General features: G+C 28.5%; 1 protein-coding gene across 1 annotated transcript; it reads right to left on the bottom strand.

Moving 5' to 3' along the window:
• Positions 1-13,787: 13,787 nt before the first annotated feature.
• LOC112780011 (MLP-like protein 43) lies at positions 13,788-15,389 on the bottom strand. Its single transcript, XM_025824360.3, has 2 exons — positions 15,005-15,389; positions 13,788-14,171 (listed from the first exon to the last, which is right to left on the bottom strand). Exons 1-2 carry the CDS (start codon positions 15,186-15,188, stop codon positions 13,897-13,899), a joined length of 459 nt encoding a protein of 152 aa, XP_025680145.1. The 5' UTR covers positions 15,189-15,389; the 3' UTR covers positions 13,788-13,896.
• Between the last annotated feature and the right edge of the window lie 1,504 nt (positions 15,390-16,893).

Raw genomic sequence — 16,893 nt, 5'->3', positions numbered from 1 at the left:
GAACCTAGAATACTAAGACTGAAATGACGACAATTTAGAGGAAGCTAAAGCGCGTAATCGCGGCGAATCGGAGCTTCCAGATCTACACAACAAGCCTCAGGAACCTCACTCGACAAATACAAAAGCCTAGTGTTCTTATTGGTGGGTGCGGCATCAGTAGTGTCGTAATGCAATTTTGCAAAACGTGAATCGGAAATCAGAGAAAGCCAATTTTTAGAGACGCACCTGAACCGAATCAGGGATTTTATCGGCAACCATAGTAGGATTTTCTCCACCAAATCAAGAGGGAGAACCTTAGCTTCAGCCTCAGCCTCGTGTTTCATCTTCTCAAATCTCGGAGGAGAGTGGAGAGGTGCCGAGTATAAGGGATAAGAGTGAGAAGAGTGAGTTGGAGTCACGGTAAATATGTAAATATTCAAGGGATAACATAATTTAGTTAGTTAGTATTTCTAGTGTAGAGTTAGTATGTATACATATGTGATGCGTGTATTTGATTCTAGTGTATATATGAAAAAGTAATAACAAATATCTTTTCATTACCCTTTATTTCTACTCTCAATTTTTTTGGTTAAGAAACTAACACTTGCTACATAGCTTCTTGCTGCATCCTTTATGGTATCAAGAGCCATCATTTCATCATTAGATCCATAATGGAAATCATGCTATCAGATTCAACAAAAAAGACCTTCTTACCCATTACTGAAAAACTCAATGAAGACAATTACTCAACTTGGAGATATCTTGCACTTCTTACCATTGAAAGTTTGGATCTCGAAACTCACCTTGATCCATCAAAGGCTCCAGAACAATTCACATCAGATGCCACCAAGAAAACACTCACTGAATCAGAAGAGTTCAAGAATTGGCGAAAGCGTGATAGAACCCTCACAACTTGGCTAGTAGCTTCGATGACAAACCCCTTCAAGAATAAAATCATTCATCTATCCAAATTTTCTGATGTTTGGAATCAAATAGATGAATACTTCCAAGCTGCCTCCTCTGTGCGTGTACAAAGCCTCAAGAGTCAACTACGATCCTGCAAGAAGACTGGTCCAGCAACTAAGTACCTTGCCAAAATTCACAAAATTGCGGATTCCTTGTTTGCTGTGGGATATGAAGTACCAGAGGATGATCACCTTCAAGCTATCATTGATGGGCTTTCTGAAGATTATGCCGTATATATCTCTTCCGTCACAGCAAAGAGAGGATCTTTCCGAGTTGTTGAGGCTGAAGCATTTCTCCTTTCGCATGAAGAGATGCTCGAGCGCTTCAAAAAACCTGACATTGGTATGCCAATTGCTCATTATGTTCAAAATTCTCCATCAGGCTTTGATTACAACCGTGCCACCGCCAATCGACGCGGCCGTGGAGGCAGAAATGGCCGTGGTGGTGGACGTTTTGGCTTCAATAACAACAATTCAAGAGTGCAGTGTCAACTATGTGGAAGATTAGGGCATGTGGTGTGGAACTGCTACCACAGATTCGACCATTCGTTCAATCCTAATTCTGGAAATTCCTCTACGACACCTCAAATTCCATACATCAATGCACACCCACCACCTCCCCCCGTGAATTGTCACCAACCAACAGCCTTTCTTACTGCCCCATCCTCATCATTGAGTGATGCATCCTGGCTTGCAGATTCTGGTGCCAGCCACCATCTCACACCAGACCCTTCAAATCTTCTTTCTTCTTCTGCGAGCAACACAGACGCAAATCAAGTCTTTGTAGGTAATGGTACAGGTATTACCATCAAGAATTCTGGCTCCTCTATCCTTTATGATAAATATGCTAATATCTCTTTCTGTTTAAAGAATTTGCTTCATGTCCCTCAAATTACCCAGAATTTGCTAAGTGTGTCCAGGTTTGCAGCTGAAAATGGGATTTTCTTTGAATTTTGGCCTGATTTTTGTGTTATCCGTGATCAGGCTACCAGGGACTTTCTCCTACAGGGCATAGTTAGAAATGGAGTTTAGTCCTTTGACACTCTCAGAGTTCCTAAGCCTAATACTCAAGCCACTGCTTTAAGCTGTAACTCTAATTTCCATCATGATGTTGTTCCTGGTTTAGACAACTTCAATTCAGCTCTTTGTAATTCTAATGTCATCAACAATTCTAATTTCACTGCTTTCAATACTCAATGTAATGTGAATAGTAATATTGTTCTATGGCACAAAAGACTTGGCCATTGTGCCATGAAAACTGTGCTTACCATCATGAATAAATGCTCCATTCCTATTACAAATTCTGCATCTTCTTTACAATATAAGTGTGAAATTTGTCCTCTGGCAAAGATGCATAGATTGCATTTTGATCAAACTGAAATTGTGTATAGTGCACCATTGCAGTGTGTTTTTGCTGATCTATGGGGACCATCCCCTGTGACTTCCCGAAATGGTTATAAATATTATGCTTGCTTTGTAGATAGTTTTTCAAAATTTATTGTTATTTTTCTTTTACAGAATAAATCTCAAACTTTATTAGCCTTTCAAAATTACAAGAAACTGATGGAAAAACAAACTGGTCACAACATTAAATCCCTACAAACCGACAAGGGAGGTGAGTTTTTTTCTAAACCCTTTACTAGCTTTCTTGTTACTGAGGGTATCCAACATAGAATGTCATGCCCTTACACACATCACCAACAAGGTAGTGTCGAAAGGAAGCATAGACATATTACAGAAATGGGGCTTTCCCTATTAGCTACAGCATCTCTTCCTATGAAATTTTGGGAAGATGCGTTTATTACATCTATTTACATCATTAATCGATTGCCCACTAGTGTGTTGCAAAATAAAAGTCCTTATGAAACTCTATTTTACCATACACCAGATTTCACTTTCTTTAAAGTATTTGGATGTGCATGCTTTCCTTTCTTAAGACCATATAAGAATGTTAAATTTGACTATAAATCTGAGATTTGTCTTTTTCTTGGCTATGATCCTAATCATAAAGGTTATAAGTGCATGACAAAGAATGGTAAGGTTTACCTTGCAAGGCATGTTAGCTTTATTGAAACTTTATTCCCCTATCATTCTATGTTTTCTAATTCTGCAATCAAGTCTACTGTAGATACACAAGATTATATTCCTGAATCCACTAAGTTTGAAATACACATACCCTCATCCTCACCCTCTTCTACAGAAAATCCCTCTCTCCCAGCATCCTCTGTTCTGCCAGAACCACCAAACACCACTTCTAATGATTCCCCTATTCACATCAGACCTTCAATTTCACAAATATCAGACCCCCTACCTCTGCCTCAACACCATTCACCTATCCCTGTTAGTGGCTTAAAGAGAGGTTTACCCTCCATTACACCTACAAACACCCATTCCATGATGACAAGGGCCAAATCTGGAATACACAAGCCAAAAACCTTCAACACACAAGTGGTTGATCTTGTTTACAGTATACCACTTACAGTTAAGCAGGCCCTTAACTGCCCTTATTAGAAGAGAGCAATGGACGCAGAAATTCAGGCTTTAGAGAGGTGTAATACCTGGATTCTTACAGAACCACTAGCTAATGCAACAGTAATAGGAAGCAAATGGATTTTTGCAATCAAGAAAAATCAAAATGGAGAGATTCTTAGGTATAAAGCTAGGCTGGTGGGCAAGGGTTTTCATCAAAAGGAAGGTGTGGACTATGAACAGATCTACTCACCAGTAATTCGACCAACCACAGTAAGAGTTGTGTTAACCATTGCAGTTTCTCTGGGGTGGCCATTAAGGCAATTTGATTTTGACAATGCCTTCTTAAATGGCACACTGGAAGAGAATGTCTACATGGTTCAGCCTCAAGGGTATGTTCATCATAATAGTTCATTAGTTTGTAAGCTAAATAAAGCTATATATGGCTTGAAACAAGCACCTAGAGCTTGGTTCAAGATCTTAGCAGATACTCTCTACAAGTTTGGGTTTAAAAGTATTAAATCAGATGTGTCATTATTTGTTAGACACAATTCTTCTAATGTGACTTATTTGTTAGTGTATGTGGATGACATTATAGTCACAGGGAACAATTCACAAGAAATTAAAACTTTAATATCTCAATTACATGAAAAATTTTCTTTAAAAGATCTTGGCAGATTCAACAATTTTTTAGGTCTTGAAGCTACCTATCTTCCCCATGGAGATCTTTTGATATCTCAAATGAAGTATGCCAAGGAATTATTACTCAAGGCTGGAATGAATAATTCAAAGCCTTTGCCAACGCCAATGTCGACAAATTTGAAACTCTACTCCTCTGATTCAGAACCATTTAAAAATCCAACAAAGTACAGATCTATAGTTGGAGCCTTACAGTACTTAACAATGACCAGACCAGATATTACTTTTGTAGTGAACCGGGTGTCTCAGTTTGCTCATGAACCAACCCTTAAACATTGAAAAAGTGTGAAGAGGATACTTCGTTATGTGCAAGGTACAGTAGAACATGGAATTGTTTTTACCAAATCCACTAATTTCAGGATTCTTGCATTTGCAGATTCTGATTGGGGAGGTGACTTGGAGGATCGAAAGTCCATCACTGGATTTTGTGTTTACTTGGGTAATAACCTGATATCATGGAAGAGTAGCAAGCAGACAAAGGTCAGTAGAAGCAGTACAAAAGCCGAATACCGAGCTATATGTGCAGCCCAAATTGAAATCATCTCAGTCCAGCAACTCTTGAGTGAATTACATATACCACAGCCTACACCACCTACCATCTACTGTGATAATCAGAGTGCTTGTCTTCTAGCTGCTAATTCCATACTGCATAGTAGATGCAAGCACCTAGAGTTGGATCTTCATTTTCTTAGAGATCTAGTCAATCAGAAATCTCTCTTTGTGGCACATATTCCATCCCCTGATCAAGTTGCCGATTGCCTGACTAAGCCATTATCCCAGCACTTATTTGACAGATTCAGACACAAACTGAGGGTATTCTCATGTCCATACCTCAGTTTGAGGGAGGGTATAAGGGATAAGAGTGAGAAGAGTGAGTTGGAGTCAGGGTAAATATGTAAATATTCAAGGGATAACATAATTTAGTTGGTTAGCATTTCTAGTGTTGAGTTAGTATGTATACATATGTGATGCGTGTATTTGATTCTAGTGTATATGTGAAAAAGTAATAACAAATATATTTTCATTACCCTTTATTTCTACTCTCAATTTTCTCTGTCAAGAAACCAACACTTGCTACATAGCTTCTTGCTGCATCCTTTACGGAGAGCCCTTTTTGTGAGTTTTTGACTTATGAAAAGTAGTAGAATTAATGTCTAGTGTATTTTTTAAAACCAAATTGCAGTTTTCTAAAAAATTATTTAGAAGCTTATAGATAATTTAAAAAGAAATTACTTCTCTCATAATTCTACTACTTTTTATTATATTTTTATAAAATAAGCACTTTTAGAACTAAAATTTTAAACATAAAATAACTTATTTATAAGCTACTTTTAATATAACCATTTATTGTTTAAGTTATTTTTTCAAAAGTAGCTTAATTAAGTTGTTTATCCAAATTGGGCCTGAATCTAACTGAGGGTTGAGGAGTGCTGGAGAAGCGGAGGAGAATGTGAGACTGAGTGAGAATTGAAAAAGGACAAATTGAAATTAAATTTCATCCAATTTTACAAAAATTGCCATAGAAAAAGCAATAAAACAAAATAAAGTGAAAAGGAACCTGAGTAGTTCGCAGAGCATAGACGAAGCATAACAACGCAAATAGACCGAAAAGTGTGGTGCAGCAACGGTAGAAGGAGTGGTGGCGGTGCTGAGTGCAGGCAGCCACAACGACGATAGTAGCTGCAAGGATGGGACGAGAACATGAAGATTAATGGAAAAAATTCCAACAGAGACAACTGTGATTCATCTCTGAAATTGAAAAAAAAGTGTAAAAAGCAAAATCAGAGAGACAAAATTTTAATTATTAGTTTTTTTAAAAATAAAAAATTAGGGTTCAATTTATAAATATTTGTAAATGTGGGAGTAATGAATCTATATAAACATTGGAGATTTTTTTTTTGTAAAGAGTAAGATTTTTTTATTAAATTTTTAAAAAATAAAATATTATTTTTATCTTCAATTATTAGTATAAGTTCTAAAATTATTTCTAACGTTTAAATTGTCTTATTTAAGTGTTTAATATTTTAAAATAATTTTAAAATTATCTTGCTGTGATATGTTAACAGAATTGATAGTAGATCAACGTTTAAGCAATTTTAAAATATTAGAAATTTAAACAGAACAAAAGTATTAAGAACAAAAATGATACATTATGTTTAGAGTAATTATCAAATCAAGTAAAATGAAAGTGAATTTTAATGAAATGAATTACATTATAAATTCAAAACTTTTACTCATGATAAAATACTTGTAAAATAATTAGTAGATAAATTAAAAAAATGATATATATATATATATATATATATATATATATATAATAAAGTATAAATGATATATTTTTGTTTCTAATATTTTAGTGTTTAATTTAAATATTTATTTTTAAATTTAAAATTAATTTTAATTGTGTCTTACAATAATATCATTTTTTTACCTAAATAATTATTTAATTATTTTTAATCACGTCTAAATAAATTATTCTTAATCACATTACTATTATTATAATAAATTTATTTTTTAAAATTTTAATCTTAAAAATTTTCACTCATCATAAAATATTTGTAAAATGACTAGTGTATAAACTTCTAGAAAAAAAAGAGTATGATATATATAATAAAATATAAATGATATATTTTTATCTCTAATGTACCAAATTTTATTAATGTTTAATTTAATTAAACTTTATTTTTATCTTTAAAATTAATTTTAATTTTATCCTTCAATAATATCAATTTTTGCAGTAAATAATTGTTCAATTTTTTTAATCACATCTAAATAAATTATTTTTAATCACATTACTTTTATTCTAAATATATATATATATATATATTTTTTTAATTTTACTCTTAATCACATTATTTTCATTCTAAATAAATTTATTTTTTATTAAAAATAAAATTTAAAAAATTGAATAATTATTTATTATAAAAAACTAATATTATTGAAGGATAAAACTAATATTTATTTCAAAGTTAAAAACGCAGTTTAATTAAATTAAACATTAAAAAATTTTGATATATTAGAGATAAAAATGTATAAGTTACATTTTATTGTATATATACCATGTTCTTTTTTTCTTTCTCCAAAGTTTTTCTACCAATTATTTTACAAGTACGAATAAAAAACTTGAATTCATAATATAATTCATTCCGTTAAAATTAACCATCGTTTTATTTGATTTTGGTAATTCTTCTAAAAAATTATTTAAATTAATAACTTTTTAAAATTGTCTCAAACTCTCAATATTGTCCTATCATCAATTTTGCTAACAAATCATTAATCGTAAGATAATATTCAGATGATTTTAAAATATTAAGGATAACTTTAGAATTTATCCCAAATATTAAGGACAAAAAGCAATACTTTGACAAAAAAAAATGACAAATTATTTTCACAAATAAAAATAATTTTTACTATCCATCAAAACTTCACTTTTTACCTTAATATTATTCAAAAAAATTATATTATTTACCTGTTTAAATCAATTTAAGGAGATTAGTATTTAATATCAAAGATTTTACTTCTACCAATTGTTTTCGCAATGGAAAAGTATAAGTAGACAATGAAAATATTGAACAATGTGAACAATGGATATATCGAATGTTCAATTCACTAAGTGTGCGGATGATTATTCTAATATTAAGATTTAGGTGAGTAATTTGGAGTGTAGTGTGTTTTACTTGAATTGGGCCAATTTTAAAGTCCGTTGTTCATATTATTAAAAAAAATCATTGATTACCTAACATAATTCGCTGGCAATAAAAACTCAAAGTGAATTTTTGTATTTTTTGATAATGTATTGTTAAATGATAGAGATAAAAAAGTTTAAATTTATTTTATTTATCATCTATTAATTATACCGATAATTAATAAGTATTAAATAAAATAAATTTAAACTGTTTTAACTATTTTTTATTGTCTTTTAAATATTATTGTAAAACGATAATAAGATTAAAGCTAATTAGGTACGTGCTTATAAAGCCAAAATAATTACTGAGGATGATTAGATTTAAATAATTATATTTATATAAATAAAAAAAATCAGATATCAATCAATCACTTATATAAGAATATAGTATAAAGTAGTCTCATGTTTATATTTATAATCAAATTTTATAAGAAATATCATCAAACTAAATTTACCATTTTCTATCAATAAACAATAAAATCGAAGTAAATCGTGTTACATTCTTTTCTCTTTTAATATGATGATCCTTTTGACTCCTTTCTAAAGATGGAAAAAAACTGATTAACTTAATATAATAATATCATATTATAATGCACAAAAATTAATGTAACTTGGGTAAAAAAAAAATTCAATCAAATACACGCTCAAAGTCCTACCAAGTTTTGAGTAATAATAACTTTAAATTGGCCAATTCTATAGTATTTATTGTTTAGGTGCTGAATTTTGGTTAAAAATTTATTTTTAATAACAAATTTTAAATATTTAAAATTTATTACTTTTATATTTTTAAATTAAATATTAATTATTTAACATTTTTTACAATTAGGCACTAAATTTTTAAACACGATAACAAATAGAGTGAATATTTCACTCGACTCCTGACAATTATCTCAAAAGACAACGAGATTTTAAAAAAAACACTCAACTCAGTTTCTGATTTTTTTTTTATTGATTAATCTCTGTGTCAAAAAAAATAAATGTTATTTTTTTTGACACAAAAATTAATCAGTCCCATAAAAATAAAGTTCAGGAATCGAATTGAGTATTTTTTTTTTGTTAAAAGTTTAGTTGGTTTTTTGAGATAATTATCAAGGACTATTTTAAATTTTTTCTCTAACAAATACTTTTTAAATTTCTCTTCAAAATCGTCATTAGCTTTTCGTATAGTGTGAAGGATATAAAGTACAGAAATTAGAAAGCAATGGTGCTGGTGCATGCATATACATTGAAGCATCTCAATTCTCGAGGTGATATATACGTTATTGAGTATTCTGTTGGGAATATTAGATTTTCACCTCTTGCAGATGAAAACTGGCGTGATTTTCGTTAAGTTCCCAGTAATATAGGTATCGGAATTTGTAAATAATTTTGTGTAGTATAAATAAGTAGTAATATTTTCGATATGAATTATGATGATGTATTAAGTTGAGTTTTCGGGCAAATAGATAATATTACGATGCTTTTTTTATATTTATATGTTTCATGTATTATTTAACTATCTTATATCTATTTTGTTATAGTTGACTAACACACTATCTTAATAAGTAATATATATATATATATAAGAAAGTTTTTAAATAATATATCGTTATATCAATGTTTCAGTGACTTTTAACAATTAAAAATGAATAAAACATCGATATATTAATACACTTAAAAATTATATATATATATATAGGTCAAGAACCCTTAAAGTAAGTTTGAGTAAAATAGCGCTTGACAACTAATATTAGTCATCACGTACTAAAAATCGAATCGTTACACACTTTGTTGTATGCAGAGATGATTTCAATGATTGTACAACAAGTTATGGTATCCACAGTGGTAGAGACTTGAGTTTCTCCATATGTAATGGTAGAAGGATTAAGGTGATATACCAACGAGAGTGCAAATGGTAATGCCTATTATGGAAGGAAAAATAAAAAAGAGAAGATACCTACAATAAAACCACCAGAATTGAAATCATGAATTTCAAATTATTACAACTAGATTTAAATTCGTGCATTATTGTGTGGAAATAAAAGAGATATATAATGTATAAAATGTATAAATTAAGTTAAAATTTAATATTATATAATTAAAAATTTATACATAAGTTGAACTTTAAATTAAATTATAAAAATATTCAATTTAATTTTATTTATTTGATTTCATATTATTGTCTTTATTTTTGTTCTTTTATGTAGTCATTTTTATTTTTTATTTTCTTAGATTATATTTAAGTTAAATACAATTTTAAACATATTATAAGTTTATAACTAAATGATAATATAATGTTTCAATAATCAAAATTAACATATTTTCTAATTTTATTTTTTATAATTCATGATAATACTATATATTTTTAATAATATTACAACTAAATAATATTAAAAAATATAAATAGTTGAAAGGAAAAATAAGTGATATATAAATGATATAATTAATGAATACAATTAGACTAAAAATAGAAAAATTATAAAAATTATAAAAGACATAATATATAATTGAAATTAATATTCAATTTTTTAATCTTATTTTTCATGACTCACGATAGTACCATATATTTTCAACATATTATAAGTTTATAACTAAATGATGTTAAAAAAAATATAAATTGTTGAAAGAAAACAAGTTATATATGAATGATATAACTAATGAATATAATTAGACCAAAAATAAAAAAAATAAAAAATTGTAAAGGTCTAGTGTTTTAGAAATTTATTATCTAATACATATGTTTAACAAACTAAAAAAAAAAAAAAAAAAAAGAGTTGTGGTTATCAACCAATTTTTTTAAATATTTGTGCAAAATATTAGTAAGAATGAAGAAAAAAGAATAAGAAACATGCTATTACTTGAAAGGAGGAGATAAAGAAAAAGTATGAAATGAATGCTTATTTATATAGAAAATATAAGGAAGAGTAAACATAAAAAAAATGATGAATTATGTTTTATTACTCAATTTATACCTACTAAAGTAAAATAATATTAACATTGAAATCATATAGTATTCTATATAAAATAAAGAATAAGAGAATATAAAAAACATAGAGTAACCTCAAAAAAAATAAATAACATATATGAGAGTGAAAAAGAAAATAAAAAAAAATTCTAAATTGTAATTTTATATAACAATAATAAGAAAGAACTAGTATAAAAGAAAATAAATTATATTTATACTTAATAAAAAAAATAATATTAACATTGAAAATATATAATATTCTATATAAAAAAAAAGAAGAAGAAGAGAATATGAAAATTATAAAATAACCTAAAAAAATAAATATCATGAGAAGAGTGAGAAAGAAAATAAAAAAAATTGAAAACTATAATAATGAAGCACATGAGAAATAAAAATAAAAAATTTAAAAATAATTTAATTAAAAACAAAAAAATAAAAAAATAAAAATTAAATAATAAATAAATAAATGGTGACAATTAATTATTTATATTGACATGACATAATATTAAAAAATAAAAAAAAATATAATAAAAAATTACATTCAACTCTATCTTAATATATTATAAATAAATTAAGGTTAAAAATAAAGGAGTTGAATCAAGCTATGTCAAACTCAAATTTAACTTAGTCACCAAAAAAAAAAACTCAAATTTGACTTGGTGCTTGAATCATTACCAATCGAACATATTTTTATAGTTTAGACTCGACTCTCCAAAAACTAAACTTAACAAACGGCATACACCAAAAAGTATACATTCTTTTCTTCAATTGTATATTTGTATGTTTCCAACTTACGCACAATCTAATGCTGGGAAAATTTAGTCCAATAATCCATTGGCTCCTTTTCCATATTCAATGCTCACAACATTACTGCAGAAGCTTCCATTATAAGTAATGGAACTTGAATAGAATCTTACAGATGAGACAACTCTACACACCCAAAAAGCATATTTTTCCGCTACGCAATAAGGACCACATACAAAAATACAATATATAATATTTTCACTTTGTGCATTATTCCGCTTTGTCCATTCACTAAATTTGAAAATTCTCAAATTTCGGAATCCCACATACCCACTGCACCTCTAGAATCTTGCCCTCTGCCTCCTAATCGTCCATAACAACAACTCAAAATCAGTTGGGTAAACTTCACATATTTCATCTATGGAATTTATCTAATTTCACCAAGACATTGATATTCGGAACACACAGATAATTTCGCAAAAGAGAATTACTATGTTATTCATGACAACTCCACCAAAAAAAGGGGGGATGTATATTTTGAACTTGTTATGGGCTCTTAGTTGTTGATTAAATAAATTTTAACTCTTTATTCGCTATATTTGTTGATTAGTAAGTGTGACAAGTATAAACACTATAAAAAAAACGCTAATTATTGTCAGATTTATCATAAAAAATCATTAGCCAATATAAACTTCGTCAGTAAATGATTACTGTCAAAGTTTTTTCGTTCGACAATAATTATCGTTAGATTTAATGACGGAATATGGTAAATATGAAAATGAATCTTGGTGAACGTTATCATTGGAATAATCTGACAATAACGTTTGGGTGAAATTAATTAATTCAAAAAACTACACAAAGTCAAACACTCTTAATCTCACTCTACTTAATTTACATGAACTTAATTATAATTTATATTTATATTAAATTAACATAAGAAATCCTAATCACAAACTACATTATTCTATTTTAATCAATAATTTAATAATAAAGTACATAACAAAATCTTATACTCACAAAAAAATTTGAGAAAACTAAAAACCACAAACTAAATCCTAACCACAAATTCTATTACTATAATTTAATCAACAATTTGAAAAAATACATAATAAAATCCTAAAATCACAAAAAATATGAAAAATAATAAAAAAAACTAATACCAAATTCTAATCACAAACTTCGTTACACTGGTATAATCAATAATTTTATAAACTATTTAACAAAAAATTCTAAAATCACATAAAAATCTTAATAAAATTAAAAAACTATGACAAATTTATCTTTGATAATGATTGTAGAATGCTGGAGCAGTGGTGGTACCAGTAGTGACGGCGACACGAACGACAGTAGCCACCAAGAACAACAGTAGCATTTTTAACCTCCCTAGCAGTGACCGACAGCTCCAACGATGACAACATCCAGCAACGGTAATACTAGAGACTCTGGCAGGTGACAGCGATGCCGACAGGTGATGGCAACGCCGACAGCACCTCTTCCAACAGCAGAGAGAGAGAGAGAGAGAGAGAGAGAGAGAGAGAGAGAGAGAGAGAGAGAGAGAGAGAGAGAGAGAGAGAGAGAGAGAGAGAGAGAGAGAGAGAGAGAGAGGTTCGCGTTTAAATTTTAAACCAGTTGATCATCGGCTTTTCCGACGATAAATTGGTGAAACGCATCATTTCATTAAATCGATTTACCATCGGCAAAATCCGACGATAAATTTGTTAGTAACTGTGGCACCAACAAAATTATATTTCGCACCACTAATTACCATTGGATTTAGTGTCGGAATGTAAAATCCTACGGTAAATATTTTTGGGAAATCTAAGTTATCTTATATCCGACGCAAAACTTATCGCTAAATCTGCCGCTAATTATCGATGCTAAATTCGCGGGTAAATCCAACGGTTCTCAACTTTTTTTTGTAGTGGAAGAATTAGTCCCACATAAGAGAAAATAAGTAAAGAGTTTATAAGATGTGAAACACATTAACTTGATGTTTTAAGATTGTGTTAGATATAACGTTTTCTCATCTTGTATTTTCTCACTTAATTTTTTTTACAAGTCTCTTTGTAATCGAGAGTTTCCAACCGTATAACCCAACAAATGATATCAAAGACATTGGTTGATCGGGCTGGTGGTTACTTATAGTTGTCTATTATTACCAGAGGAGTGTTTTTCTTTTTTTTAAGTGGTGGTTGATACTCTATAAGTTATTACAGCCATACAACAATCACTTATTTATACGTCTATTACAAGCTTCTCACATATTTGAACATATTATTTGATGGGAAAGATCACAATATAGGGAGGAAAAATTAAACACATTTTTTCTTTGTTATTTTTTTTTTTCACATCACAAACTGATTTATTTATATAATATAATACTCTCACATTAATGTTTCTTTAATTTGGTATTATGCCTTGATAAGATAAGCATCAAGATCTTTAGTAAACTTTGTTGTCAAATCCAAGTAGGCACATGGTGGTGCAATATCTTCCCTAAGCTTCTCATATTCATAAGTCCATTTAGCAATGGCACCTCTTCTGTTACCCTTATCCATCACTTTTAAATGGGCTTTTAAGGTCTTGTACTGTGGACTAACATCTCCACCAAAGAGATTGAATGTGAGAGTTTTGTTTTGTTCATCAATGGCTTCAAAGTTTTCTTGGCATGTTGCTACCTTTCCATCTGTGCTTTGATCATAAGCAATTAGTGATATCCACATCAATAACAATTAACAAGTAGGGTACAAATAGTATGAAAAAACAATTGGGGACCCTTTGTCATTTAATTTGAGAGACAACACAATAATACTTTATCCTAAAAATAATTACTTTTTATACCTGTGATGTGGATGATCATATAAAAAAATTGAATATAATTAAATAACTGAATACACCAACAATATATGAAAATAAACTCCTTGATTTAGTAACCTTTATTTCTAAGGAAATTTCACATATAAGCTATAAATGAAAAGTTACGTAGTAACTAATAACAATTACATGCAAAACATTGGTAATTTATTCTATTTGACTTACTTTGCACAGTAAATTAAGTTATATTATTTAAACATGGGAGAAAAAAGATATTTTATACAAGAGTTTTTTTATTAAAAATAAAGCGTAAATACTCATAAATCTGGTATTGAAATTCTATTTTATTGAGAAAATGAACGTGAGGATCAAACTACAAATTTATTATAAAAGCCTTAATATCATATCACAAATTATTTATCCTAAAAGTTTTGGTTATTAAATTGAGATATATGATTAGTTTATATCTAATAATTTTCATCCTTCATTAAATTTATCTTAGATCTAGATGAATAAAAATTAATAAATTATTACTAAACTAATAACAAATGAAAGGTGGCACAAATTAAAATCTCTCACGATCATTTTGAAAAGAACCTAATCCAGAAACAAAAATTTAAACGATAAAAGGAGCCCCTTAAAAGTGATGAGTGTGAAGACAAAACATTTTACTATTTAATTATAATTAGTAATTAGCATATATACCCATGGTGTAAGTCCATTGCTTGACGGAACCAATGCTATGGCCATCACCTTTGTGAAGCTTGGCCTCATGAACATGATCAGAAACGCTTTCAAAATCGAGAAGTTGCTTCACCAAAGAACTGAAGAACTTATCAGCAGGTGTCTGGATCCCAAGTTCAACACTCTCTTTACCAGTTAGAGTCATTTCTTGAGAACCAAAACAAGAAAGAAAAGAAGGAAATAAATGCTATAATACAAAGGACTTGAGAGAAATGCTTAGTTAAGTTTATGTAGCCTCGTAGGTCCTTAAATAGAAAACCTAATTATCTAATATATTTAAAATGCAAATATGTAATTTTATTAGTCCATCTAAATAAATAATGTCGAGAATTTTTCAACTAACTATAACTCAAATGACATAATCTTTCTATCTTTATATAGAGGTTTCAGATTCGAGTCTCACTCCTTATTCTGAGAATTTGAATCTCATATTGTATATGGAATAATATATTAGAGGTTTCGGGTTCGAATCTCACTCCTAACTTTAGAAAAAATAATGTCAAAAATTTGAATATCGTCTAGTATATGGAATAACATGTTAGCAACATTTTTTTTTGTCAAGATTTTTTTTTTACATTAAAATTATTGTCTCTTTGTCATATATATATATTGAATTTTATCAATTTAACCTTTAAATTGAGACATTTTAACATATAAATTCAAAAGACTTAGAAGTAATCTGATACTTTATCACATCATTTATTTATTTTTTATCACATCATTTATTGCGACGTATAATATAAAAAATATAATTAAATGTTGAATATTAGATTATATATATTGATATTTAAATTTTCTAAACTTTGATAATTAAATTTGATTCTCAAGATAACATTAATTAGTTTAGTTGTTAGATTGACGAAATTCGAAATTTTTAAAATCTCAATTTGTAACTAGTGTAAATAATTTAATTATTACCCATTCTAAAGATTCTTGATTCAAAATTCCACTGACAATAATATATATAAGTTATTATTTACATATAAGATTATTTAAATTAATGCTGGACGATTAGACTTTCTCATATGAGACAAAATCAAAATTCCTTTATCGCGTAACTAATGACATTCTTGGTGAAACTCTTTATATATATATATATTGGACTTTTTCAGTCACACCTGTTTTTTTTTTTTTTATAAAGTTAGGAGGGAAGTTCGAATCCAAAACTTTTAAAATAAAAAGATTATATCATTTTAATTATAGTTCATTGGCTTAAATAACATGTGATTATTCAACTTTTTGTATTAATATTTATAAATAGTTTGATAACAAAATATTATATACACAAAAGATTAATTTTAAAATCAATTATACATAAAAAATATATATTAAAAATCAACCGTATTATATGTATATTAAAATCAATTATTAATATAAAATAAATATTAAAAAATAAAATATATATTAAAAATAAATTAAACAATATATATATATATTTATACACAAATATATAATAATTAATTTTACTAATTAATTTTAATATGTAAATAATATTTTTAATTTTATATATATACACACACAAATATATATTTAGTGACTCAGTTTTGCCGTATACATATGATGGTTGAATTGATAAATATGTCTATGTACATGCTAGAGAAGAATAACGCTTTATATATATGTTAGGTATACATGCAATCAAGTTCCAATTCCCTCGCCCACTTTCCCTGCCTTTTTGTATATATGGCTTCAAGCCTTCAAGAATCTTTAACTTTTCCTTCCACCATTCTCGTGTACGTTTGGATATCGATAAATATATATAGTGTGATCAGCTTAAAGCCTTAAATATATTATAACTGAATATACGTCTTGAACATATCAACCGCAGTAAAACGGCTGTTAAGCTTATT

This window comes from Arachis hypogaea, chromosome 19, assembly GCF_003086295.3.
Source record: "Arachis hypogaea cultivar Tifrunner chromosome 19, arahy.Tifrunner.gnm2.J5K5, whole genome shotgun sequence".
NCBI lineage: Eukaryota > Viridiplantae > Streptophyta > Magnoliopsida > Fabales > Fabaceae > Arachis > Arachis hypogaea.
The sequence above is the reverse complement of the archived record's forward strand: the minus strand, read 5'-3'. Positions and strand labels throughout refer to the sequence as shown.